We start from the raw sequence: 22,134 nt of genomic DNA, 5'->3' as shown, positions 1-22,134 counted from the left end.
AATAAATAAATTTCGGGACGTCATCATTTCCGCCTTTTTGGGGTTTGCTTACGCAATCACATTGCAACTAGATGCTGCGCCGAACAATAATTGGAAAGAGTTGATGTCCGGACACAGTCGTCATATGAAACAGGACATGGGACGACTACCTCGCCTTTTAGATGTCTTGCTTAAAGTCTACCTGCTTGACTCTACGCTAAGTGCTGTATCTTTGCTGCACAGATGGCTGGTCTTCAGTACATGGTGCGTATTGATTGTTGGGTTCTGCCTCAGCATAACAGCTACATATGATCATGTCAAATTTTAGAAAAGGACAAACAGGGTGGAGCCGACCGCACGCACCGAATACCGAATATCGAAACGATTCCCGCCCGAAGACGATGAAATCTGTAAAATTATGGTCCCCACAATTTTATTCGCCGACCACGGCACCATACGGCACCACCGACGCACCAATCCCTAATAAGGCCCTAATTTCTTCCTTAATTCCCTTAGCAAATCCCCTTCTGAGCCCTTGATTGATATCTTTTTGACCCTTTTCGTCTTTTGACATATCTACATACGATTGTTGCTGGTTACTTGTACATACACCATTCCGCATAATAACCACCTGTCGACACTCAAGGTGCTATTATCAAGCATAAGGGCATTATATAGACCTTCAAAGTTGACCTCAGAACGCCAACCAATAGGGGACGCGTGTGCTGGGTTTAGAAGAGCGGAAAAAAGCCAGAGGTTAACAGACACACGTAACTCTGTTTGTTCATCGTTCTTAACTTTCGACAATTATACCCCAATATCACTCGTTGAGGCCACAGGAGCATTTTGATCTCTGGCCGAAAAAAATATTAGGATTACTGTAAGTCGAGCGTCCTTTGGTTTCGAAGACGTGGAGCGCAGAAAACCAACCGTCTTGGTGATGTGATGGGCCAGTGCGGTGTGGTGGCTGCTATGCAAACTGCCATTCTGGTGCGGTGGAGCATCCAAGTGGTCCGGATGGCGTATGGGAGTTGCCAGGAGAAGATAAGATATGGATGGCTTTGCAATGTGTTGGAAAGGGTTATTTACATCCTTCCTTTGCTTGCCGATCCGTCATAATCCTCTGCCCCTGTCTCCCCTGATCTGCCGCACAGACGGCAACTCCACACACCCTATCCTTTGCCTCCATGCTGCCCCAGGGTGCTGTCTCACCACGTCTATTTGTTTCCGTGATCCGTTGCATGGTGAGGCAATCCTGCTGCCCTACGTGCGGGGCTGTCAAATACCAGGTAGCGCCCAATCGGAGGTGCCTGCCCACTACTCTTATCAATCGTACTATCCCGTTTCCGCTCTTCGCTGTGTCGATATCATTTCATTGCTCCAAGGGCCGAAGCTGACTGCATGCTTTCACCATCATTGCTTCCACGCGTCGCTTTGCCGCATCATCCGTCTTTGCTCTCCTTGCCATGACCTGTTTCGCCATCGCCCTCGTCCAACAACACCACCCCATCAACTATCGTTTGAATTATTCATGTCAAATGAATATGTGACTCTCCCGTATTCAATGGATGCGCTCATCGTACTGGTTTACCCAATGTTGTTACTCGGTTTCCCTGTCTCTGCGACGGACACTATCACCCCTCGCGCCGCCACTCATCACCGACCATACTGCATGTCGACCATTCTGCAGGTGGTGACGTGTGACGTGTGCATAAACCAAAATCAGTGTCGCATTTCGCACAACTTTTTTATGGAGTAACAGGCACCACTACAGGTCTTCATTCTATTATCAAAGCTGAATCGTGAGTGTGGAAAATCAATTTCTTCTCTTTCTGAGCCACAGTTGCTTACACTGTAAATTTTTACTTTTTCCATTGTGTTTTATTGTCAGGTTTTTTTCAAAATGTCTACAGAAGCATCACCTCACCAAAGCCAACATCTACCCTCGTCGTACCCTCACCACCCCGCGTCTCTTCCCCCCAACGAGCCTCCTCGCATGCCCAATCCTGCCCCTTCTCTTCCTGACGCCGCAAATGGTTCCCACCCGTTTACCGGAGATCTATCAATCAATTCGATCAAGACGGAGGACTCAATGAGTGATCATTCTGCCGTAGCAGGTCAACCATCCCAGTCATCAAAGGGGAAGAATGGCGCCACAGGACCAGCGGAGGGAAAGGCGAAACCGCACGTGTGCCCTATCTGCCAGAGAGGGTTTACTACTGGAGGACATCTACAGAGACATCATAGGATTCACACTGGTGTGAAAGCGTTCAAGTGTCCTTTTCCTGGATGCGAGACAAGAACCAGTCGGCAAGATAATTTGCAGCAACAGTACGTTGAAATCACCGCATAGGACAGTTCCTGTCTATCTTATCGTCGCTGATCATTCATTAACTCTTAGCTACCGAACCCATCTGTCTCCTACCCTCCGTCGAGGGTCTGGTTCAGCGGCTCGGGCGGCGGTGAACGCTGCGATGGAGGCAGCGGGGTTGAAATCCTCTTCCTCTCGACAACCACGGAAGTCAAAAAGTGCGACCGGCACGCCCACTTCAGCGACTGCTAGCCATTTCCCTTCACCGTATGCCACCAATCCAGGTCCTAACCCGTACGCTGCCTACATGTACGACCAGCAGCATGGCTATCCTCCTCCATACCCTCTTCCCCCGGGGGTAGCTATGACTCAGCCTCAATCTGCCACATCCAGTCGCGTACCATCTCCTGTCAATGGACACTCTGCTGCTGGCTCTTTACCTCCTGCACACCAGCAATCCTTCTTTTCTCAGCCTTACACACCCACTTACGCCTCTTACCCCAGCGTCCATCAGCAACCCCCGTATAGGTATCCCACAGGTGGCATGCCTTATCCCTCTGGGCCATACTCGCACCACAGCCTATATTCTCCTAGTATCGCCCCTGAACATAGCCAACACATGTACAGCCCCATGCAAAGCAGCTTTGCTGCGCACTCGAGGGAAGGGTCTTACGGACTTTCGGCTTCCGCCTACGGTGGGCGGAGCCCGACCTCGGGTGCTTATGGGCACGCGCGTAGATAGCTATATACGTCTTCAGCCTTATCATCAGTGCCAATCTTGTCCCAGTACTAGTTAACTTCCCACATATTGTCAAAGCTCACTTTCCACATTGAAATCAGATTTATTAGACAGTTTCTTTACGATACGATATCATGCAATGATGAGAGCTACTTGCTGTTGCCCCTTCTGACAGAAGGGATCTACCAATGAACTCCATTTTCTCATGATTCTGTCGGATCAGGTGCTTTTCGTTGCTAAAGTCGGACAAGTGTTATTGTGAATGGCGAACCGAAGAAGAATAGAGGAAGTCAAGTCTTTGGCTGATTTTTTTTTTCTTGCTGAGCGTCACTTGTACCATACTTAGCTTTTCATGATGCGCAAAGACAACATATTGGATGCATACCGGCCATTTCTTTATCTGCGAGGTTTACAAAGGGAAGCAGTCTTAAAACTTGAAAAGCCCTAACGACGCAGTCCATAAATAGTAGCAGGGAGGATGTTACTCAAAAACCCGCGGTGTTCGCCGCGGAATGCCCACCACCACATTATGAATGTGGATTGATCCAACCGCTGTCGCAAACTATTAAGCGGTATAGGAATGACAATCATGCATGTAAAAGATTGTTATGATCGGTGAGTTGTCACCGCAGACAGAAGCATCATGCAGAATCACAGGGCCGTTCCTTCTTTCAAGTTGTCTTATCGTCTTCTTATCTTGGGTTTCAGGGTCCAGTTACTGATCTTCCCATCCCATCTCGTCCCTTCAGGCGAGGTTCAGGTCTCAGGTCGCAGGCGGAACAAGCTAACTCAGGTAACTATATATAAAATAGTGCATCAGTGTTCAGGTGACAGATGGACAGACATAACAGATAACTACTACAAGCATCCAGTTCCTGATCTCGGATTTTTTATCTGCAGAAAGTATATATCAACCTACTAATGCATACCATGGCATCCGAAAGCTGCTCCTCGAGATCTGAGGATTGTTGCCGCTATAAGTTGTAATACAGACCAATTCAAGTCCCTTCCAGCTGGTCGTGCCGGGCAAAAGAGACGATCCATCTCTGAAAATCTCAAGTAGCCAACCCCATCATGGGAACGATTGCGGAGTCCTGCTGTTTATGTCGGATCTCTATATGTAATTTTTATCGATTGGCAATATAAAAATAGCCTTTCGCTCCTCCTTCATTCTTCCGGAGCGTGTGCATGCCTTCTCGATGAGCACGGCGTAAAAAACTGTTCTGGCATATGATGCGGTGCTCACATTCTTACGAGGGTAACCAAGTAGATGCTAGCAGATCCCTACAGCTGCACTATCAGTACGGTCTGGGTGGCAGCACCCAACATTGCTTGGAAGGATAACGTCCGTGTTCGAGCCCATTACCGGCATACTGCATACCATGTTTGACGAGCAAATGGTCATTATATCCAGCTACCGATCCCTCCGCATGATTTCCAAGCATTCTCCCCTGCCTTTTTCTCATCCGTACTAAGCATTCCAATGTTCATCTTCCACCTCTTCGTCTGTCTCAGACCTTCTAAAATCTTCTTGACATTTTCTTTGTCCGTTTCGGTTCCTTTACTTGCACCTTCGTCCAAAGCAAGCAGCAGAAAACCCAAGGTATCGGGTTCCAGCAATGTACCCAGGATTATTGGTATATTTTCTGCTGGATAGAGTGATAAGAGTGAAAAGTTGTAGGTGGGTGACGACGTAAAGTAACGGAGTAAGCTCAGACCGGCACCAGGGGATGTTGAAGTGGTATCCAAAGAAGTGGGCAGTGGGGGTAAAGCTGAAGTGCTTGGTGTAGAGTTTACGTTGATTGTTGAGGCTGCCGGCTTTTTGGATCCGGAGGTGGACGTGACACGAGGTTTCGATGGAGGAAAGATGGCGGAAAGAGCAGCGTCTGTAGCAGCTTCTTTATCTTGGGGTTGTTTTGATAGCTGAGAAGTACTTTCGCCTACAAAAGACATTTTCTTCCCATCGCGAGATTTACGTATAGCCGCGAACGAACTCTCTTTCTTCTCCTCCGGAGATCGAGAAGATGTAGACTTTAGTCCAAGGTCTTGAGTAAGATTCGTCAGATCAGATACGTCTTCCGACTTTGGTGGATTGCTGGACTTTTTCGGTAGGGGTTTTGGCAAAATTGGAGGGGTGAGGGGTCGTCGAGAGGGCTTCTGTAGCGCAATCAGCCATATCTAGAGCTGGACATAATGGAGAGGGGCGCTACCTTCTTCTCTTGATCCATTTTAGTCTTCATCTCCTGGAGCTCCTCCAACTCTGGCTTGACGGCCGTATTACTCTTATCTAATCGCAGCACTTCCTCCATATCTGTTTCCAATGTCTTATGTCAGTGCCACTTATTCATCAACTGATATTACGAACCGCTGAGAGCCTCTTCAATCTTTTCCAGGCCTTTCCTAGCAAGACCTCTTCTATACAACGCCTTGATATTGCTCTTACCCTTGGGTAAAGCGAGAGCAGATGTACAATCCCGTTCAGCATCATGATACCTGATGACAATTCTAGTCAATAATTGTTTGATGATCAAGCGAGTAACAGTTAAGCTCACTTTTCTAACTTGAGGAACGCTTGAGCTCTGTTGCAGTACGCTACCGGATCTTCCGGGTTGTAGATGACAGCGTTGGTGTAGTGCCCTGAAATATTCCACAGTAAGTAAATGTACCTTGTGGATTGGACATGGGCATTGGGTTAAATCGTACCGATAGCTTCAACCCATTTGCCCTTTTTAAAAGCCGTATTACCCTACGAATCAAGTCTGTCAGTTGAACATACAAAACAAGTCTTCAGTAGGAAAGGGCCGGAAGTTGGCTTCGAACACACCTCGGCGCGAGACGCCTCTGATTTGGGTATGTCGACTTGAACTGCCATGGTGCCCGGACAGTTCAGAATTAATGATCCTGGTATGGTATGTGTTTGAAAGGTTTGCGCAAAAAGATGAAAGAACGGACGGGTGACTGGTGTTCTTTTAGTTTCTGTCCGCCTCCGAAACTGCAAAAGTGGAGGCAGAAGAAGCTGTTGACGCGTTCTTAATGATAGAGTGGAGGCTATCCTTTATCGTACTGTTTCTTCTTGTATTTTACCGACCTTTACGATACTGCCCACTGCCCATTGATTATCAGCGCTGACATATGCCAGCGCCAAACTTTGTGTGCATGTAAATGACATCTTTAAAGTACATCCATCTCGAGGGTCTACCGAGAAGGCAGCATGAAACAAAGTAGTAAGTAGGTCTTCTAGAGCACAATGCTAATGACTATATGTATACAGTGATGCGTGTAACCGCGTAATATAGGCAGCTGATTACAACATGATATAATGCACAAGGACAATACTAATGACAGAATGCTGCCTGTCCATATTAACGAGCATACAATCAAGAATGGGAAGGGTGGTAGGACTTTGCAATGTAAACAGGACTGCGGGAATAATCATTCATTTTCGTTCAGTGGCAGATGGGAAGATGGGTAGAGGACTGATGTTGTTTCTTGCGAATCACGATTTCTTTCTTGGACTTCGGGAACCCCATTTGTTGAAAGACCTGCTGGGGGAAGAAACCACGCATCGTCTCCCGGAATTTCGTCAGGCACAGTCACGGAAGGAACAACAGTCACCCAATCATCATCATCCCTAGCCCCAAAAGCGCCTTCAGGACTTGATTCCAAGAAATCAGCGCCCTGTGTCAGATACACGTCTGCATCAAAGACGATGCCGTCCCGCCTTGTATCTCTTCCTGAAGGGTCCGCTTCGTTCCACGGATTGTTCTCCTCCTGCCAGACACGTTGAATTTCACTTGAAGGGTCGAATCTTCTCTGACGGTTTGCAGAACGCTCCTCGGTACTGTCGTTACCAAGCTCATCACGCATTCGGCGCCGTCGTAAAGCTGCAGCAAGTGAATCAGACAAAGTCTGTAGACGAATCTCGAAAAAAGACTGACTGCTAGAACTTGGTGTCAAAGTACTTCGTGGACCATCCACCAACGATTGTGCTCGTGGATAAAGACTCGACGAACGATCTCCCAGCGGAACGAGCGGCGAGGTACTCGGAGGGGCGTTGTTGAGGATATCACGAGTGGACCGCGAAAACGACAATGGTCGCCGGCTCCCGATTGATCGAAGAGGCAGCGGTCTCACAGGCCGAGGTTCAGATGCGGGGGCAGAGTGTGTGTACTGCGACAGCCACGAACGGCTAGCGCTGGACAGCGGACTTTGTCGCAAAGCCGGAGGCGCTACAGACTCTTGCTGCGGACTGGTCGGCTGGGGTTGTGCTGCCAAAGCAGCAGAGTCGGAAACGCCTGAATGATTTCTCGAGTATTCCGGACGGCTTTGTGAGCTAAAGGACTGGAATTGCCAAGGACGGGAAGAATCAAAGACAGGTGGAGGCAGATTGACGGCCATTCGATGTCTCCGCTCTGGTGAAGGAAACCTGCTGGCAGAAGGTACTTCGATGTCGGTCAGTTCGAGTGCGAATGGTTGTGGCTGTACTGAAAAAAGCTGTTGGCCGATACTGGGTACTGCAAATGGGTTACTGTGCGGTGAAACACTACCGGAAGGACGCATGCCCTTGACTTCAGAGTGTACAGCACGAAGTAGTTGACTGAAGCATTGCTGAACAAGTGCACTATCCGGATTGAGGTTTTTTATGAACGACAAAAATTTCTTGTCCGAAAGCGGTTCTCTACTTTGATTTCTTTGAGCTGTTGAACTGTGCTGACTTGTCTCTGACGCCTCGCTGTAAGATGCGTGAGTTGGGGCCTACTGAGGTGAATGTGGTAGCACGCACAATAGCCTGAGTATTTTTGATACAAGTTCAGTATCATATTTTGATTGTTGCCATTTGCCCATTATGGCTTGTTTGTATAGAGTGGATGGGTAAATGAGGAACTCGTAAGAGGATGATGGCTTGCTCGTGACAAAAAACACCGACGGCAACGAGAAGAACAACAAAAACAACCTCCACTTATGTCATCCCCCATATAAATTTGTTCCCGCCACCCATCTCCATGCTCTATTCTACAACAGACTGTGCCATAGAACATTGATCAGCATCTGTATACCTAAAAACATGCCCAAGATAAGAACACAACGTACAAAGCCTCCTCCTGAGGGATTCGAGGACATCCAGTAAGTCATTGCTCCATATCTCAAGCCGGACGCTAACAATTCCTTCCCTACCCAGGGATGTCCTCGAAGATTATGAGAAGAAGATGCGAGATGCTGAGAGTGAATCGCACGAAGGAAAGCGAAAGGTTGAGGCTGTGTGGTAGGTTAAGTCCTTGCGATAAAGGAAATCATCAGCTAATGCAGTTTAAGGCCGATTATGCGACTATCACATGCTCGTTCCCGATACATCTACGATCTTTACTACAAGCGCGAGCTTATCTCACGAGAACTCTACGACTGGCTTTTAAAACAAGGATATGCCGACGCCAACCTCATAGCAAAGTGGAAGAAGAATGGTTACGAGAAGCTGTGCTGTGTGCGATGTATTCAAACCCGCGATATGAACTTTCAGGGATCGACCTGCATCTGCAGAGTACCCAAGGCGCAGTTGAAAAAGGGCACAGTTGTCGAATGTCCTCATTGTGGTGAGTTTTGTTTCTCCGGTGGCCTCTGCCGACAAGGCTGACTGGTGATATAGGTTGTCGAGGTTGTGCTTCCTCAGATTAGGAGGCATGCATCTGTATAATAAATGATATTATTGGACGGCGGACCGTCAAATCAGCTGAAATATGCTGCTCTAACTTGAAATTCGGACAATTGCCAGCAGTTTACTGACTATTCTCTAGCCTTTCTGCTACCATTTGCGTTTTGGTTAAGGATGGGCATATTCATATGCGAAGTTTTAGACGCTCACTTGTTACCAGCATTCAAGCCTCAGGATTTCGTCTACCAATTATCTGCCAGTTATTCACCAATTTTTATCCACTTTGGTTAGTATTACCTTGCTTTGATCAAGACGATGTTTGCCTTCGTTCTTGTTTGAGAATAGAGTAGACAGTACGGCAGTTGTACACGACAAAGCTGCCAATGCGCAAGATATGCTGTCTTTAATCGTACCCTCAATGTCTCTCCATACGCGTTGTTATCTAAGGTTTATTTAACTCTGTATGCTGCAAGACTATCATCTTCCGGGACGGGACCCTGTACGCTGGATAGAGAAGAAGATGATCGTTAAGAGTGGCTAGACAACTCGTGCCTGCTGAAAGGCTAAGTCCGCATTGTTGGATTTCATGTATCAAGGGTCTACATTCCTCCGGTGATTACATATATCTAATGTGATGTATTGCTCTTCTGCGCAAAAAATGGCTTCTGCTGGATAGTGACAAAGAAGGAATCGTTGTCGGCTATGGAGTGGTGCCTGAAATGGAGACGAGAGATGCGGCTACTCGTTCTTTTCCATGTCATCTCTTTTCCCTTCTTTTCCTTTTTCCCTTTCTTGCCTTCGTGTATATCTATGAATACAACCCGCAGTTTTTTCATCACAGCCCCAAGGACGACAAAACGCCTAGTTACCCAACAGCTTAGAAGACAGCACGCAATGGCTTACCCCATAAACCACTCCAATCCCACAGACCTCTTATCCAAGCTTCCGGAAAAGTTCGACGAGGCTCGATCCTCCGGACAGCTCTTTTACTTCCCTAGTGAAGCAAAGGATGTAATCTCTCAAGGACGAAGGGTGCGTAGCTTCTGGACATACACATACTATGTACAAGTCACACTCTAACATTTGGCAGTTCAACGTCCGTCTCTGCCCTGCCCTCCAAGACAAGGCCAAGGCCAAAGCAGATGCTCTCGCTGCTATTCGCGCCGAAAAGGATGGATCTCCAGACAAGAAAAGACCTCGCGTGACTAATGAAGATGATAAAGTCGAGCTTGTGAACAAGCAAAATGAGCTGGAACCTTTCAAGCCACCTTACGTCCCCGAATTGTTTGTTGGATCTTTGGAGGGATTCGAGGGCGAGGAGGGCATGTCCATTTTGGTAAGCAAGTTTCTGTGGCCACTTCAGTAACTATGTGCTAACAATTTACTAGCTTAACAAGGTTAGCGTCCATTATCTCACTGTTCATCTACAGCCAGGCTGACTTGACATAGTACTCCCTTCTCCCGGGACACATCCTCCTTTGCCCTTTCACTTACCAACCTCAAGACCTTCCTCCTACCCCTCCTCAACTCGCTCTTGCGTACAACATCCTCCTCGCTGCTTCCCGTCATCCCATTCGGCCTAGCAAGCTGCTCGCGTTCTACAATGGCGGCGAAGGTGCTGGAGCGAGCCAGAAATGGAGGCATTTGCAGTTTGTCGAAGCTCCAGGAGGAAGGGCGCCTGTGGAAGAATGGGTACAGGAGGTGCAATTTGACAGACTTGGTGAGATCTATTAAACAATCTTTCTGCGCATGTGCAATACTGATATCTTATGCTCGTAGACAAACCTGTAATCCTGCCGAACCTCCCTTACCTTCACATCGTCCACCCCTTGCCTCCTTCTGCTCAAATGCCCGTACCTCCCACTTCCGAATCGACAGAACAACTTATTGATTTCCTCGCTCCTGCGTTGATGAGACTCTTGGATATGGCGTTTGACGCTGCTCGCAGAGGTGGTGGGGACAAGGACGGTGGATGGAACATCTTGATGACCCTGTGAGTAGTTTACTCTTCTATTAAATTGTACACTAACATTACACAGTGAACACCTCCACCTTATCCCCCGTACCCTCCCTTCCTATCCTCTTCCTTCACCCCACCCGCCTCTTGAGCTCAACTCCCTCGGTTACGCCGGTATGATGCTTGTTCGCTCCCCCGAACAGGAGGCAGCGCTCATGCAAGCTACCGAGTCCCAAGGCGGCCTTATGGGCGTTTTGGCCAAATGTGGTGTTCCTAGAGAATTCGGAGAGCAAGTGTTGGAAGCGGAGGCTGCCTTCCATGGTCAGATAGAACAAGAGATGCTAAGCGGTTAATAGAAATAAGTAAGTAGTAGAATCGTAAATGCGAGCATTCAGTGCATGGTATAATTCTGCAGGGTATCGTTTTGCAATGTTGATTTGTAGCAATTGATGATCTCATACTTCTCCACCAACCCAAGCCCACACTAGGAATCCAAAACCCCACGGACCCATGGCGGCCATCTTCCATCCGACACTTTTCATCGTCCTCACCAGCCTGCCCTCTTGCTGAAAAGCCTCTTTCATCGGTGCTGACTGCAACAGTCCTTCTGAATGAATGAAGGGGCGGATACCCTTAGTTCGGAGAACTTCAAGTATTGGATGAGGTTTGCCCCGTCTCAAAGTATTGCTGCTATTTGAGCTCGAAACGCTTCCTGCTCCGCCAGCTTGAGCTCGTCCTTGTGCTTTTTCGGCACGCATCCTCTCCCTTTCGTCAAGCATCATGATCCTTTGACAAGTCCTAAGCGGCCTCCCAGCCATCTGTGCGAGATAGCTCGCAATAATGCCCCCAGTGACGATGGTTGTTGCTTGCGCGACACGGGCAATAGTGGGCGCTTGGGGCTGATCGGAATCCGGGCGGTATTTGGCAGGAGAGTTGGAGATTGATGGGGATGCACTTTGCGGATGATCGTCTGGGAATTCGATAATAAATATGTTTTCCCAACCATGCTCAATATTACCCCCAAACAGGGCTTTTACTCGTAGAGCCACGCGGCGCGTAACATCAAAGGCGGCAAAGAAACAGCTATAGCTCAGTCTACCCACGAAACTATCAGCTTCGTTTACAAATGAGTTGAAAGGCCCTCTCACGCGTCACGAGCCACCACCCATCGCCATCCAGTCCACCAATTCCTATTCTTCCTCCAAGTTTCACTTGCAAACAAGTTTTTGATGGCTTGCATAGGCGTTGCCGGTTGTTTCCCTTCGAATGCATTGGGTACTTCGGGTACGGGCAAATGGACAAGACGGGCGAGAAGTGTAGCCCAAGATGTGGCAGATTGGTGAAGGAAACTGCAATGAATGAGCATGGCAGACATGGAACGATCATGGTTTGCTTACCGTACAACATTCTCTACTGGCGTAAAGGCAGCACCCTGCACGAGTCCTGCGCCCGCCCCAGCAATCGCAGACAAAATCGTCGGATGATTTGGAATGATTGAAGGACCCCTGATCAATGTTTCCAGATTGATATCTTCTTCCTCGTCGACTTCCGTCCCATCTTCCATTTCGATCTTTCTCTGGAAGAATGATAACCGAGAGAGCCCCAGAGTGAAGAGGGAATGGGACGTGAATAGCAGGAAGCCTAGCGTTGCGTTAACCAGCATTGGAGGAAGGATCGTCAGGGTCACCGCAATTATACCAGCTTTTTGTCTAAGAAGGGATCTGATGAAAGCTGGGGATATAGTTTGTTCAGTTGACAGAGCTAATTGCCTTAGACCCAACCAGGTATCCACTATAATTCCTTGAGTCAGCAAAGCCAATTAGTACGTCAGTGCAACGGCAGTACCTCTGTTTGGTCTGAACAGTTTTGACGGCCGTTTAAATAGAAAGCCTATATATCCGGATCAGGACACTTTCAGCATACCTCATCTATTAACTTACCGGTAAAAAGCACCAAAGATCTAGCAAAGGCCGCAGAAACCGAGGTAGACGTGGTCGACACTGGCAAGGTGTCTGTTTGGTTTCTTCTGTTCTTATCCTTGGCAGCAGCAGAGAACTGCACTGCGTTCTTGACAGCCGACCATTTTGCGGGTCCCTGGACGCCTTTGCTGTCTGCTATATGCGCGACAGACATTATGGCGACATATTCGCTTGAAGAGGTAGATGTGTAGATGCTAAATGGAAATGTACGAATAAGTTGAATGTCCTCGCTGCTATGCGCGGCTCTTCGGCAGCCGGCAGAACATACGTTGATGTCACCACTTTTTCACATCAAATTCCCTGCAACAATTTTTCAGCCATTTCCTTTTTCTTTCGTCTTTTTTCTCTTCTTCACATCCACAAACCGTGAAAACCACATCAGCCACGTAAGTCTTTCTTTCGCCTGTACAAGCATATGGAGGATCCGATGATGCTACCGCACTGGGCACTGAGCACCTCCAAAAGAGAGGTGTACAGATTACACGCCTATTCCACCTTAGGAGGGTGGAGCGAGCCTAGAAAACTCGCGACTGAGGATTCTCCATTGCCATCCACTTTATCACAGTGATCAACTTGGGACAAACGCTGACATGCTGTCAATAGGTCGTCACGGAAAATATATAGCACGATGGACAGTGACGCCGAGGTTATTCTTTCTACGGATGAGGTTCTGAAATTATTTGGGACTATTCAGACAGCTGTTGATGCAACTACTTCTTCTTCTGTTCCATTATTAAACAAGTGAGCTTGTCTCGCTTTTAAGTCTATGCTGCAAGACAGCTGATAAGCTTCTTTAGAGTCCAAAACAAAGAGGAGGATCTTGATTTTGCCAATGGTCTTTCCCTTCTCAATCTCCGCCCTCACCTCCTCTTGTCATCCCTTCACCAACTCGTTATCCTGCTTGCTTTACGGTTGACATCCTCAACAGAGGCTGCTCCCGATCCATCCACTTCCACAGCCCTTTCCATCCCTTTTCCGAACCCCCGTTCACGACCGGAACTCACAGATGATAATGTGTTGAATGAGATCGCGGGAGAGTTGGTAATGAACCAAGAAGTTATGGACAAAGTGAGAGGGCTGGAGAACAAGTTGGAGTACCAGATTAAGAAGTTGATCGGGCTTGCCGAGGCTGAAGATAAGAGGGGCAAGGATGTTGTCGAAGACGTTGAAGAAGGTGAGTTTGTCTAATTGTCTGTGCAAGAGCAAAAAAATTAAAAAAAATTAACTTGCCCATCTACAGATCCATTATCATTCCGACCCAATCCATCTGCTATTACCTCCCGGACATCTCCCAAGGCCGCCCGCGGCGGATCCCCTACTGGTTCAGACGACGAGAAATCCGGAGTCTACCGTCCCCCGCGTGTCGCTGCTGTCCCCTATTCCGAAGCTGCTCCCCAGGGCCGCGAAAGAGAACGCCGTGCTCCCGCACTCCTGTCCGAGTTCGCCGCCACCATGGACTCTGCGCCCTTACTTGAATCTACCTCTGGTCTCTCCGTTCGTCCGGTCACGTCTGCTGCTGCCAAGTATTCCAACTCTGTCAGCGCTAAGCGTGCTGCAGAGTTGAAGAGGATCGACGAATTCGAAGAAGAGAACATGACTCGATTGGTAACCAGCAAGAGGGAAGCCAAGAGAAGAAGAGATGATGAGGCTGCTTTGGCAATGGGCTTCGGTGTTGGGCCAAGCAGAGGTAGAAGAGGAAGAAATGGTTTGGAGGCAGAATTGGAAGGGGTGCTCGGAGACAGAGGAGACAAGGGAGTCTGGGATGGTGTTTCGGGCAAGTTTGGCCAGAGGGGAGATGCTTTGGAGCGAGGGAAGAAGAGGGTCAGCGGCACTGGCTCTACGAGCGGCAAGGCCAAAAAGGCTAGGTTTGAGAAGGAGCTTGCCAGGAAGCGCAAGTAAATTGTACGACATCTTTATTAGCATTTTTGGGCCATGTATCCGCATACTACATCTGTACCTGACATGTTTCTTTTATACCTGTGGCCACTGTTCAAGAAAAATGAAAATCGGTTTCTAGCTTTACGGGATGCCAGCTCATTTGTGGAGCAATCGGACAAAATCTGCTTTCAATCCATGAAAGCGGCTAAACATAAATTCAAGGGCCAAGGCAGTGTGTATAGTCCTTCTTTCCTCAAGATTATACGGCATGCAGCCTTACACCCCTTTTCGTTTGTGATGGTTTGTCTTCTCAGAATTTGAAAGGAAGTCGAAAAAGACAAAAATGTTGGCGCCACCCGGGATCGAACCAGGGACCGCACGATTTGATTCTCGATGAACTTCAGTCGTGCGCTCTCCCAACTGAGCTATGCCGCCATTTACGTAAACCATGATTTCCGCATTCCTTCTCTCATCTGCCTTCTGCTACGTACTCTATTCACGTTTAAACGTTTGTCTTCTAATCATTGCCAAGAGCAGAGCAGAATAGTCGCAGATTCTGCATTAAATACATTCATGTCACTATTTTACTCTTACGTGCCTATATAATACACTTTTGAGCTTGACAAAACGGCAAAGCTCGAATTATATCCACAGTTGATCCCATTAGATGATATTAGTCAGATTCTCTTCTTCCCATGGGTTAGACGTTGGCCATAGAGCTGATAATACCAGCGTTGGTTGCAGTACTTGGCCCATGATCTGCATGCTCGTCGTGACCAGAGGCGGCGATTTGGTGTGCAACGTCGTTCATACCGGCTGCACCCATTGTTCCGAGGTTCATAGGGACTATCGAAAGACATCAGCAATTGCAAATATCATGAGACGAGATCAGAATAACATACCAAAGACAACCTTGCTGCCAGATGATCGAGCCATGTTCTGGAGAGCTTCGAGTTGACGGATCTGCATAGCAGCTGGCGATGCAAGAATCTATTGAATCACAAGTCAGCGATGTTTACCACAGCTTCGGGTACTCACGTCGGCAGCTTGCCTCATCAACTTGGCGGCATCAACCTCGGCTCTGGCAGCGATAACCTTGGATTCACCAATCCTCTTCTGAGTGGCAGCACTAGAAAGAGATTGCTGCAATTCGACGGAGAAATTGATGTCCTTGAGAAGGATAGATTCGATGGCGACACCCCACTTCTCGGCGGTAGCTTCGATCTGAATAAGAAATGAGCATCTGAACGAGGTTACGGGAGGAGAATACCTACGATCTCGGCAACTTCATGAGCAAGACCCTCCCGGTCGGAGATTACACTTTGAAGGACCTAAAACAGGACGTCAGCGCCGATTGACTGGCAAATAAAATAACAGAATATATAAAAACATACTCTTCCACCGACTACCTGACGAAGGGTAGTTTCTGCATGAGAAAGTCAGATACAATTCAATTTCCTCGCATTTCACTTACGGGCACGCTCCACCAAAGCAGACCTCACGTCGTTGATTCCAAATGCGGCTCGGTAAGGGGAGATGACTACAGCAACCAGGTCAGTTTACACGTCAAGCAGCGATGATATTGGGCGATCGAGACCCAACTTACCGTGCCAGCAGATTACGCTGTCAACTTCAACAGAAACATTGTCTTTAGTTTGGACGGTCTGACGGGGAACGGAAGTGAGTTGGATCTTAACATCTGAAAGAGTTGTCAGCTTGCCATCACTTCTGCCTCAAACTAGCCCTAAACTGGTTTACTCACCAACAACTCTGACATCCTCAGTGCAGACATTGACCTTGACCAAACCTGGATCGACAGACTGCAGCCGAAATAAGCATTGGACTGGTTACAATGGGACGTAACTCACCTTGTAGAACTGACCAAACCGGGAGACCAAACCGACGGCACCCTGAGAGATGTTGTTGAACGGGTTGGGGCAAGGGCAGCAAGGGATCATACCCAAAGCACCGATGCATTCACCAAGCACGTTCATCATGGAGCCATAGCATCCGTGCTGTGAGCGTGGTGAGTATGGCGTAGAACGCGCGAGATGTGAGAAGCTTACATCAATAGTGCCGGTACCAAGGTCTTGAGCATAAGAGGGTTGCATCTCGTTCTTCCTCAAGGGCTGAACGGCCTACATTAGATCGGCTGTGATTAGCATCTCCCGTGGAGTGCCAGCAGAGCAAGCTAAATTTACCATGATAGCGTCTGGAATTTGGGGCTTGGCAGCCATCCTCGGCTGCCTGGGCAAGTCGTCTGTGACATAGCGGTCGAGCTCGTTGTTCTCCTCGGCCACGGGAAGCGGTTCGTTGTGGCCCTTGGCGCTGTTGTTGAAGTTGATCGTTGTGCCGTCCATGGATGGCTTGTTGTGGTCGGGGGCTGGGGCAGACATTGGTGTTCGAGCGGCGATGTTAAGTAGCAAAGTGGCAACAGAGATGGAGATCGGAGACGGAGATCTGGCTGCTTTGGCGCCTTTTTATAACCATCTCCCACAAACCACAACAACATCTGCAATCGGACATATCCGCAGCGTCCGTTTGGGAAATAAAGGCATCAGCCCTGAACTTTATTCTTGGCATCCTTCGCCGCTTCGCCGTTCCTCGCCCTCAGCGCTTCTGCCGGGGATGCTGCTGATTGCGTAATGGCCAAAGGGCGCACCCCACATTAGCATCATAGCGCACAGACATGATCGCAGGAACAGCCTCTAGTTCGCCAACAATGAACGGTTGCCGAGTGCGCCGAAGACAGAATGCCAAGAAGCGCCAATATGGTCGGCGACTACTCAGGTCTGGGGCCCAACTGGGCCTCCGCGGGCTTCCGTCTTCTTTTTGTCCCTTATTATGGACCACCTCGTCTTCTTTGATAACGAATTTGGTACCTCGGTCAATACATGTCGACGCAATGGCCGAAGCTAATGACGATAAAAAAGAACAATAATAATTGTTGAACAGGGAAAGCGGTGGGCAACACTGAATCTTATCTCATCATAATTAATACTATCAGCGCGCTGCAGGTTACCATCATCATCTTATGACGTCTTTACCTTCTTGCTGATTCCTGATCGCCGTGTCGCCGAAAGTAACGGGAAAAGCAAACGACAGACGGTCTGTGTTCGGCCGTAAGGTAAGCATGTATAATAATATAGCGGATAGTTGTTACAAGTGACAGGCTAGGATGTGACCGGTGAGTGTCACAGTCCTCACAGATCCGCCATTCGGGGATCTGCGACGGGAGATGAGATCTCGGCGATGCTTCGCGGAACATGAGGTCAAGGCGTCTGTTACGCTTAAAGGTTGAGTCAACTTGCGGTGAGTGAGAAGATGAGACGAGGCTTTGTTATCATATCAAATGATGCATACTGGATTGCGAGAAGATGAATTCTCGTATGACCGCCGCGTACCTATAGCCTCCGCACCTACCTCCTGACCATCTTTAGCAGACCTCCGCCAGCTGGTAACCCTTCCTATTACTGATATCAAAGGTGTTGTTGCTCCTAACAAGAGTTTACTTTTCGCGACTGACCTCGCTGTAAGGATATGGGATGGACGGATGAAGAAGGATGAGGAGGCAGGAGACCAGGATGGCGGACTGAGTCCGTCGTACGTACACATGTATGTAGATTAGTCTTGTCCGTAGTACGAGTCCGCTGGACGGACGGGGAAGGAAAAAAGGTACATAAGACCGAGTAGTTAGACTTGATGACCAACATGCCATCTATTTCTCTCTAAACTCTCAATCTTCTTGAACGAAGACTTCTGCTCTCCTAACGCCTCTACCAATAAGCCTCCACACCCGCTTACACTCGCGTATAGTGAGAAACTTACGAATGGAATGTCCATGTGTTGTTCAGGGCCCCGGATTAAGAGGCAGCAATGATAAGCAAGGTTTATGGTGAGCGGATGACGATGATCAGTGCTTCAGCAACTTGAGGTGGCCAAGCTGTAGAGCGCCATTTTCACCTTGGATCATCCTTCGTCCTAACGTAATAGTGGATTAACACCCAGCCCAGAGTAAGATTCTGTCTAGACCAAAAACTTTCGATGCCGGTGTTTTTTTTTCTCGTCTAGGTGTTCATGAAGCTGATGGTGAGACTGTGTTATTACAGAGCAATGGTCAAAGTTCTGGCTTTCCTGGGACATGCTAATTGATTTTGTTATGAGCAGCTGATGGATCTTGAGACTGTGTAGGAAAGAGTAAGAAGGTAGTGTAAGAAGATCGTGTCTGATGACTGACGCGATATGCCCTACTATCCCATACTAGATGGGGCGAATGGGACATGGAGTCCATGCACAAGTGAAGGGCTTAGCAGAGCATACATCAGTCGCACGTAAGTCTCCTCTTGAGTGTCTGGCTAAAGGTGACCTTTTGAAGAGCAAAAAAATGGAGCTTTACAATCAACACAGTTGGACTGTCGTGCGATTAAAGAAGTCCATAATAAGTCATACAAATACAGGTCCCTAGGGATAATACACATTTTCCAGACACCTAATTGTGAAACTGACACCCTTTGAACACCACGGTCTTCAACCTATAACGCAGGCGAACCCCAGGTCCTCTTCTCTAATTTGCCTTCCCCAATCTCATAAATCATCATTCTCCTCATGAACGGCATGTCCTTCGCAGTAAACTCGAAACCCTGGGTGACAATATCCCGACCGCGAGTGATCATCTCTAATGTTTGGCATGAAAAGACGCCACAGTCTGAACCGTTATTCTGTTGTGGTGTGTTCTAAAAGAAAGAAAGAAAGAAAAGAAAAAAACATGAGTCTGATGGCGCATGAGATTGGTAAGATTTGGCGATACACACCTTGTTGAAGTAATCATGCCATCCTTCCCAATCCATTGCCCTTCCTTTCTTTTCCTTGTGTTCAGCCTCCACATATCCTCTCACTTTTCTAAACACTTGTTTCCTCGCATTCCCATAATCTCCCATCGAGTCGTAGTACTCTATCCGTTTCTTGGCAAAATTAATGGCACATGCGGTCCAGTGCATGTTACCTTGGTTGATAGGGAAGATGAGAACATCGAGCGAGAAGATATCGATCTTGAAATAGCGTGCCAGGATTAGCGGGATGGACAGGACGAGCATAGGGCACAAGCTCACTTTTTTAGTCCATCGCTTCAACCGTCCAGCGGCGTACCCCTGATCCACAAGCTTGCCATAGAAAAAGGAATTCAAAGAATGAACTTTTCTCCCCGCCTTCCCATCCTTGAACCGACTACACATCAAATCGCAGTACGCGTTCATCACCTCATCATCCAACCACGTACTAGGCTTGAGCCTCCTGAGACTTCCAGCTTCCACTTCAGAGACGTTGAGAGTGACTTTGAATTTGGGATTTCGAAGGTGTGCGTCAACTTTGGATTCTTGTTGAGGAGACAGTTTGGATGGCACGGAAGGTTTGAGGGCCTTTTCTTTGGCGAGCTGCAGTGCTTTGAGGTTCTTGAGAATGGAGACGAATTCAAAACTGGATCTATACGGTAGGTTATTAGCTTTGCGGGGAGGTGGCGGGTTTGGACGCACGACTTGGAGGCTTGCTCTTGGGCTTTGACGCCTATTTCCCGTTTTTGTTTAGGTTTGTAAACCTCTTGCTGCGGTTTTGATTGTACAACTTCGTCAAATGACTTGGTGGCTTGATCGTTGCGCAGAACCGTCCGTATACCCGCTAGCCTATCATCGACTTTCCATCCATTGTCAGTACCTTTATCCACCAACGAATCCTTTCATACCCACCTTTTCTAAGCGTTCTCCTCCGATTTAAAGCACCTACGTTCCCTGAGAACATGGAAATCACTCTCTGACTCGCTCTGTCTTCCGTGTCCGTATCCCTATCCACCCATAAAGGCCGTCTCTGACCATCTATCGTTGCCGACCAAGTAAATGGCGATGCTTGGGAAGAATAAGCATCCCGGTTAGGCCGTATAGGGGGACGGCGGGTTTCCGCTGGAGGAGGTGGTGATGGTGGATCGTGGGAGGAACCTCTTGGTATTGAATCTAACGGGTCTGGAGAAGAGGCGCGTGAATGAGAAGAGGATTGTCCGTCATCGCTGGAATTTGATTCTTGTTCTCGTGCTGTGATTGTCAGGTCGAGCTGCATGCTTAGTGGGTGAATACTTACGTGTTCCCCAACCCAACAAGTTTGACATGACCCCGAAAGTCCTGCTGAGGAAGCCTTGATTTGTGGACTGCTTTGGACGTGTATATGGTACTATGCGTGATCTTTTTGGGCTTGGGAGCTGTACGTCTGAGGAGCGTGGTCGCTTTGGTGGTTGTGAGGACATCGGAAGCAGCGATTAGAGCAAACGAGAGAGATGCACACTCCGTAATAACTAGACTCCTCAATACAAATTCAAAGTCAAGAGTTGAGGGGAATTACGTAACACACTCCACCCACAACAACAAATAACATAACCAGCGGCAACTGCATAACCCGTTCTCTTCCACTGCGACTCGACTCTATATACCCAGGGATCGTAGTATGGCTATGACAGCCCTACATCCCACAGTTTCATCTTCAGATATACACCTCGACTCCCCACACAGCTATACGCACTCCGGATCCACCCTCCTGCCCGACCCATCCGCTTCCCCATCCCCTAGTACCTCTCACGCTCCCCTACCCGGCGCATCAGCAGGGGACATGCAAGCAGAAGCACCTGAATTGGTAGAAGAGGTTCCAGAAGGAGAATCGGAAGGAATGGGAGACCAAATCATTCTTGATTCACAGCCAGAGGTTGACGTTGAAGACCTTACGGGGGAGATGGAATACGAGAACTTGAGGTATCGGACGGAGAGAGAGCGGAAACGCGTTAAGGTATGTATTCTTCTGTCTCTACTTACTCGTATAACAACGCTGGCCATTCTGTGTCTTGCATAATAACTGATGTTCGTGGCGTTCCAATTCAGGTGTACGAGCTTCGTGACGAGTCATGGTTCGACCGAGGGACAGGCATTTGTCGTGGGATGATCAATGCGGATGGCCATGCAGTCATTTTAGTGGAGGCTGAATCACCTCAAGTTCAGGAGAATGAAGATGAGCCTGGAGGATTCTTGACCAAAGATATCTTGTTGAATTCCAATGTTGAAAGGGATGATATCTACGGCAAACAACAAGGTTTGTTTCCTGCAAGTACGCGTTCCGAGTCTGACAATCTATCTGGTAGATACTCTGATAGTTTGGACGGATCCAGAATCGAAACTTGATATTGCTCTTTCCTTTCAGGACGCCGATGGATGCGAGGATACTTGGCAATTTATATGTGAAGTTCAAAAGCACCTCATCAGCGTCGGTACGTTTTTTTCACTGAGGAAATATGTTACCGTTGCTAATGCTTATCTTTTGGCGGTTTGAAAGAGGATGAAACGCAGGTGCCATCATCTTCATCGCCCATTGGTGGTTCTCCAATGATGGTTGCCAACGCGCACATGGTCAATGCCGAGCACAAGCTACCGTGGCAGCCTCCTACGTTGGCAAACATTAGGTAAATCTCGTTTCTGACAGGGAAAATAAAGTTGTATTAACGGATGTACAGGGAACAAGAGTTTTGCATAAGAGCACAGGCCAAGTCGGCAATGGGTCGGGAGAGAGCAATGGAGCATATCCTGAACGAGGCAAGTTGGATGTAATCCGCAGCAAGAA

General features: G+C 48.1%; 10 protein-coding genes and 1 non-coding gene across 11 annotated transcripts in view; 5 read left to right on the top strand and 6 right to left on the bottom strand.

Annotated features, from left to right (window-relative positions):
- Positions 1–510: 510 nt before the first annotated feature.
- Positions 511–3,412, top strand: CNL04070 (transcriptional regulator nrg2, putative). The gene is made up of 4 exons (XM_567961.2): positions 511–859; positions 1,670–1,781; positions 1,871–2,310; positions 2,381–3,412. The coding sequence occupies exons 3-4, from the start codon at positions 1,883–1,885 to the stop codon at positions 3,030–3,032; spliced, it is 1,080 nt and encodes a 359-aa protein (XP_567961.1). The 5' UTR covers positions 511–859; positions 1,670–1,781; positions 1,871–1,882; the 3' UTR covers positions 3,033–3,412.
- Positions 3,413–3,895: 483 nt separating this feature from the next.
- Positions 3,896–6,001, bottom strand: CNL04060 (expressed protein). Its single transcript, XM_568207.2, has 6 exons — positions 5,854–6,001; positions 5,733–5,775; positions 5,582–5,666; positions 5,395–5,522; positions 5,240–5,340; positions 3,896–5,186 (listed from the first exon to the last, which is right to left on the bottom strand). The coding sequence occupies exons 1-6, from the start codon at positions 5,899–5,901 to the stop codon at positions 4,434–4,436; spliced, it is 1,158 nt and encodes a 385-aa protein (XP_568207.1). The 5' UTR covers positions 5,902–6,001; the 3' UTR covers positions 3,896–4,433.
- A 193-nt stretch (positions 6,002–6,194) lies between these two features.
- CNL04050 (hypothetical protein) lies at positions 6,195–7,978 on the bottom strand. The gene is made up of 3 exons (XM_024658138.1): positions 7,813–7,978; positions 6,968–7,761; positions 6,195–6,913 (listed from the first exon to the last, which is right to left on the bottom strand). Exons 1-3 carry the CDS (start codon positions 7,872–7,874, stop codon positions 6,462–6,464), a joined length of 1,308 nt encoding a protein of 435 aa, XP_024513816.1. The 5' UTR covers positions 7,875–7,978; the 3' UTR covers positions 6,195–6,461.
- Positions 7,979–8,042: 64 nt separating this feature from the next.
- CNL04040 (bud site selection-related protein, putative) lies at positions 8,043–8,736 on the top strand. Its single transcript, XM_567959.2, has 4 exons — positions 8,043–8,153; positions 8,209–8,292; positions 8,343–8,617; positions 8,671–8,736. Exons 1-4 carry the CDS (start codon positions 8,095–8,097, stop codon positions 8,697–8,699), a joined length of 447 nt encoding a protein of 148 aa, XP_567959.1. The 5' UTR covers positions 8,043–8,094; the 3' UTR covers positions 8,700–8,736.
- Positions 8,737–9,451: 715 nt separating this feature from the next.
- On the top strand, positions 9,452–12,846 carry CNL04030 (expressed protein). Its single transcript, XM_024658137.1, has 7 exons — positions 9,452–9,708; positions 9,767–10,012; positions 10,065–10,073; positions 10,126–10,396; positions 10,456–10,669; positions 10,716–12,455; positions 12,519–12,846. Exons 1-6 carry the CDS (start codon positions 9,487–9,489, stop codon positions 10,984–10,986), a joined length of 1,233 nt encoding a protein of 410 aa, XP_024513815.1. The 5' UTR covers positions 9,452–9,486; the 3' UTR covers positions 10,987–12,455; positions 12,519–12,846.
- CNL04020 (expressed protein) lies at positions 11,032–12,806 on the bottom strand. The gene is made up of 5 exons (XM_567957.2): positions 12,574–12,806; positions 12,479–12,523; positions 12,031–12,424; positions 11,782–11,982; positions 11,032–11,728 (listed from the first exon to the last, which is right to left on the bottom strand). The coding sequence occupies exons 1-5, from the start codon at positions 12,764–12,766 to the stop codon at positions 11,089–11,091; spliced, it is 1,473 nt and encodes a 490-aa protein (XP_567957.1). The 5' UTR covers positions 12,767–12,806; the 3' UTR covers positions 11,032–11,088.
- A 50-nt stretch (positions 12,847–12,896) lies between the features above and the next one.
- CNL04010 (hypothetical protein) lies at positions 12,897–14,563 on the top strand. Its single transcript, XM_024658136.1, has 4 exons — positions 12,897–13,004; positions 13,241–13,353; positions 13,410–13,786; positions 13,853–14,563. The coding sequence occupies exons 2-4, from the start codon at positions 13,241–13,243 to the stop codon at positions 14,509–14,511; spliced, it is 1,149 nt and encodes a 382-aa protein (XP_024513814.1). The 5' UTR covers positions 12,897–13,004; the 3' UTR covers positions 14,512–14,563.
- A 274-nt stretch (positions 14,564–14,837) lies between these two features.
- Positions 14,838–14,925, bottom strand: CNL04000. The gene has a single exon. It is a non-coding gene; the product is annotated as a tRNA-Phe (tRNA).
- A 115-nt stretch (positions 14,926–15,040) lies between these two features.
- On the bottom strand, positions 15,041–16,932 carry CNL03990 (stomatin-like protein, putative). Its single transcript, XM_567955.1, has 11 exons — positions 16,692–16,932; positions 16,557–16,628; positions 16,359–16,505; positions 16,253–16,310; positions 16,097–16,189; positions 15,965–16,030; positions 15,885–15,916; positions 15,765–15,821; positions 15,529–15,714; positions 15,393–15,480; positions 15,041–15,336 (listed from the first exon to the last, which is right to left on the bottom strand). The coding sequence occupies exons 1-11, from the start codon at positions 16,884–16,886 to the stop codon at positions 15,191–15,193; spliced, it is 1,140 nt and encodes a 379-aa protein (XP_567955.1). The 5' UTR covers positions 16,887–16,932; the 3' UTR covers positions 15,041–15,190.
- A 1,860-nt stretch (positions 16,933–18,792) lies between these two features.
- On the bottom strand, positions 18,793–20,808 carry CNL03980 (conserved hypothetical protein). The gene is made up of 6 exons (XM_024658135.1): positions 20,614–20,808; positions 20,229–20,567; positions 20,019–20,175; positions 19,599–19,968; positions 19,302–19,538; positions 18,793–19,223 (listed from the first exon to the last, which is right to left on the bottom strand). The coding sequence occupies exons 1-6, from the start codon at positions 20,774–20,776 to the stop codon at positions 19,023–19,025; spliced, it is 1,467 nt and encodes a 488-aa protein (XP_024513813.1). The 5' UTR covers positions 20,777–20,808; the 3' UTR covers positions 18,793–19,022.
- Positions 20,809–20,938: 130 nt separating this feature from the next.
- The window catches only part of CNL03970 (nucleus protein, putative), a 3,755-nt gene continuing 2,559 nt past the window's right edge, over positions 20,939–22,134 (top strand). The window contains exons 1-5 of the mRNA XM_024658134.1: positions 20,939–21,309; positions 21,402–21,609; positions 21,659–21,784; positions 21,850–21,976; positions 22,028–22,106. Coding sequence (XP_024513812.1) covers positions 20,974–21,309; positions 21,402–21,609; positions 21,659–21,784; positions 21,850–21,976; positions 22,028–22,106 — 876 coding nt within the window. The 5' untranslated portion in view covers positions 20,939–20,973. The remainder of the gene's footprint in view (positions 21,310–21,401; positions 21,610–21,658; positions 21,785–21,849; positions 21,977–22,027; positions 22,107–22,134) is intronic.

This window comes from Cryptococcus neoformans (assembly GCF_000091045.1).
Source record: "Cryptococcus neoformans var. neoformans JEC21 chromosome 12 sequence".
In the NCBI taxonomy this organism is placed as follows: Eukaryota; Fungi; Basidiomycota; class Tremellomycetes; order Tremellales; family Cryptococcaceae; genus Cryptococcus; species Cryptococcus deneoformans.
This window is presented reverse-complemented; position numbering and strand designations above follow the sequence as displayed.

What these genes read in the sequence shown, in the direction of transcription:
- CNL03990 (XM_567955.1), bottom strand. Translation starts at nt 16,886, where the DNA reads ATGTCTGCCCCAGCCCCCGACCACAACAAGCCATCCATGGACGGCACA. An exon ending in AAATTCCAGACGCTATCATG is followed by an intron (nt 16,629 to 16,691) that starts GTAAATTTAGCT and finishes GATCTAATGTAG; the next exon opens with GCCGTTCAGCCCTTGAGGAA. An exon ending in GGTTTGGTCAGTTCTACAAG is followed by an intron (nt 16,311 to 16,358) that starts GTGAGTTACGTC and finishes TTTCGGCTGCAG; the next exon opens with TCTGTCGATCCAGGTTTGGT.
- CNL04010 (XM_024658136.1), top strand. Translation starts at nt 13,241, where the DNA reads ATGGACAGTGACGCCGAGGTTATTCTTTCTACGGATGAGGTTCTGAAA. An exon ending in TCTGTTCCATTATTAAACAA is followed by an intron (nt 13,354 to 13,409) that starts GTGAGCTTGTCT and finishes AAGCTTCTTTAG; the next exon opens with AGTCCAAAACAAAGAGGAGG. An exon ending in TGTCGAAGACGTTGAAGAAG is followed by an intron (nt 13,787 to 13,852) that starts GTGAGTTTGTCT and finishes GCCCATCTACAG; the next exon opens with ATCCATTATCATTCCGACCC.
- CNL04050 (XM_024658138.1), bottom strand. Translation starts at nt 7,874, where the DNA reads ATGGGCAAATGGCAACAATCAAAATATGATACTGAACTTGTATCAAAA. An exon ending in TCAAAAATACTCAGGCTATT is followed by an intron (nt 7,762 to 7,812) that starts GTGCGTGCTACC and finishes CGCATCTTACAG; the next exon opens with CGAGGCGTCAGAGACAAGTC. An exon ending in TTTGACACCAAGTTCTAGCA is followed by an intron (nt 6,914 to 6,967) that starts GTCAGTCTTTTT and finishes CACTTGCTGCAG; the next exon opens with CTTTACGACGGCGCCGAATG.
- CNL04060 (XM_568207.2), bottom strand. Translation starts at nt 5,901, where the DNA reads ATGGCAGTTCAAGTCGACATACCCAAATCAGAGGCGTCTCGCGCCGAG. An exon ending in GATTGAAGAGGCTCTCAGCG is followed by an intron (nt 5,341 to 5,394) that starts GTTCGTAATATC and finishes CATTGGAAACAG; the next exon opens with ATATGGAGGAAGTGCTGCGA. An exon ending in AAATGGATCAAGAGAAGAAG is followed by an intron (nt 5,187 to 5,239) that starts GTAGCGCCCCTC and finishes ATTGCGCTACAG; the next exon opens with AAGCCCTCTCGACGACCCCT.
- CNL04040 (XM_567959.2), top strand. Translation starts at nt 8,095, where the DNA reads ATGCCCAAGATAAGAACACAACGTACAAAGCCTCCTCCTGAGGGATTC. An exon ending in GAGGGATTCGAGGACATCCA is followed by an intron (nt 8,154 to 8,208) that starts GTAAGTCATTGC and finishes TTCCCTACCCAG; the next exon opens with GGATGTCCTCGAAGATTATG. An exon ending in TGTCGAATGTCCTCATTGTG is followed by an intron (nt 8,618 to 8,670) that starts GTGAGTTTTGTT and finishes CTGGTGATATAG; the next exon opens with GTTGTCGAGGTTGTGCTTCC.
- CNL04020 (XM_567957.2), bottom strand. Translation starts at nt 12,766, where the DNA reads ATGTCTGTCGCGCATATAGCAGACAGCAAAGGCGTCCAGGGACCCGCA. An exon ending in ACTGTTCAGACCAAACAGAG is followed by an intron (nt 12,425 to 12,478) that starts GTACTGCCGTTG and finishes AAGGAATTATAG; the next exon opens with TGGATACCTGGTTGGGTCTA. An exon ending in CCAGTAGAGAATGTTGTACG is followed by an intron (nt 11,983 to 12,030) that starts GTAAGCAAACCA and finishes CATTCATTGCAG; the next exon opens with TTTCCTTCACCAATCTGCCA.
- CNL04070 (XM_567961.2), top strand. Translation starts at nt 1,883, where the DNA reads ATGTCTACAGAAGCATCACCTCACCAAAGCCAACATCTACCCTCGTCG. An exon ending in CAAGATAATTTGCAGCAACA is followed by an intron (nt 2,311 to 2,380) that starts GTACGTTGAAAT and finishes ATTAACTCTTAG; the next exon opens with CTACCGAACCCATCTGTCTC.
- CNL03980 (XM_024658135.1), bottom strand. Translation starts at nt 20,776, where the DNA reads ATGTCCTCACAACCACCAAAGCGACCACGCTCCTCAGACGTACAGCTC. An exon ending in CTTGTTGGGTTGGGGAACAC is followed by an intron (nt 20,568 to 20,613) that starts GTAAGTATTCAC and finishes TGACAATCACAG; the next exon opens with CACGAGAACAAGAATCAAAT. An exon ending in GAGGAGAACGCTTAGAAAAG is followed by an intron (nt 20,176 to 20,228) that starts GTGGGTATGAAA and finishes ATGGATGGAAAG; the next exon opens with TCGATGATAGGCTAGCGGGT.
- CNL04030 (XM_024658137.1), top strand. Translation starts at nt 9,487, where the DNA reads ATGAATACAACCCGCAGTTTTTTCATCACAGCCCCAAGGACGACAAAA. An exon ending in TAATCTCTCAAGGACGAAGG is followed by an intron (nt 9,709 to 9,766) that starts GTGCGTAGCTTC and finishes AACATTTGGCAG; the next exon opens with TTCAACGTCCGTCTCTGCCC. An exon ending in GGTGCAATTTGACAGACTTG is followed by an intron (nt 10,397 to 10,455) that starts GTGAGATCTATT and finishes TTATGCTCGTAG; the next exon opens with ACAAACCTGTAATCCTGCCG.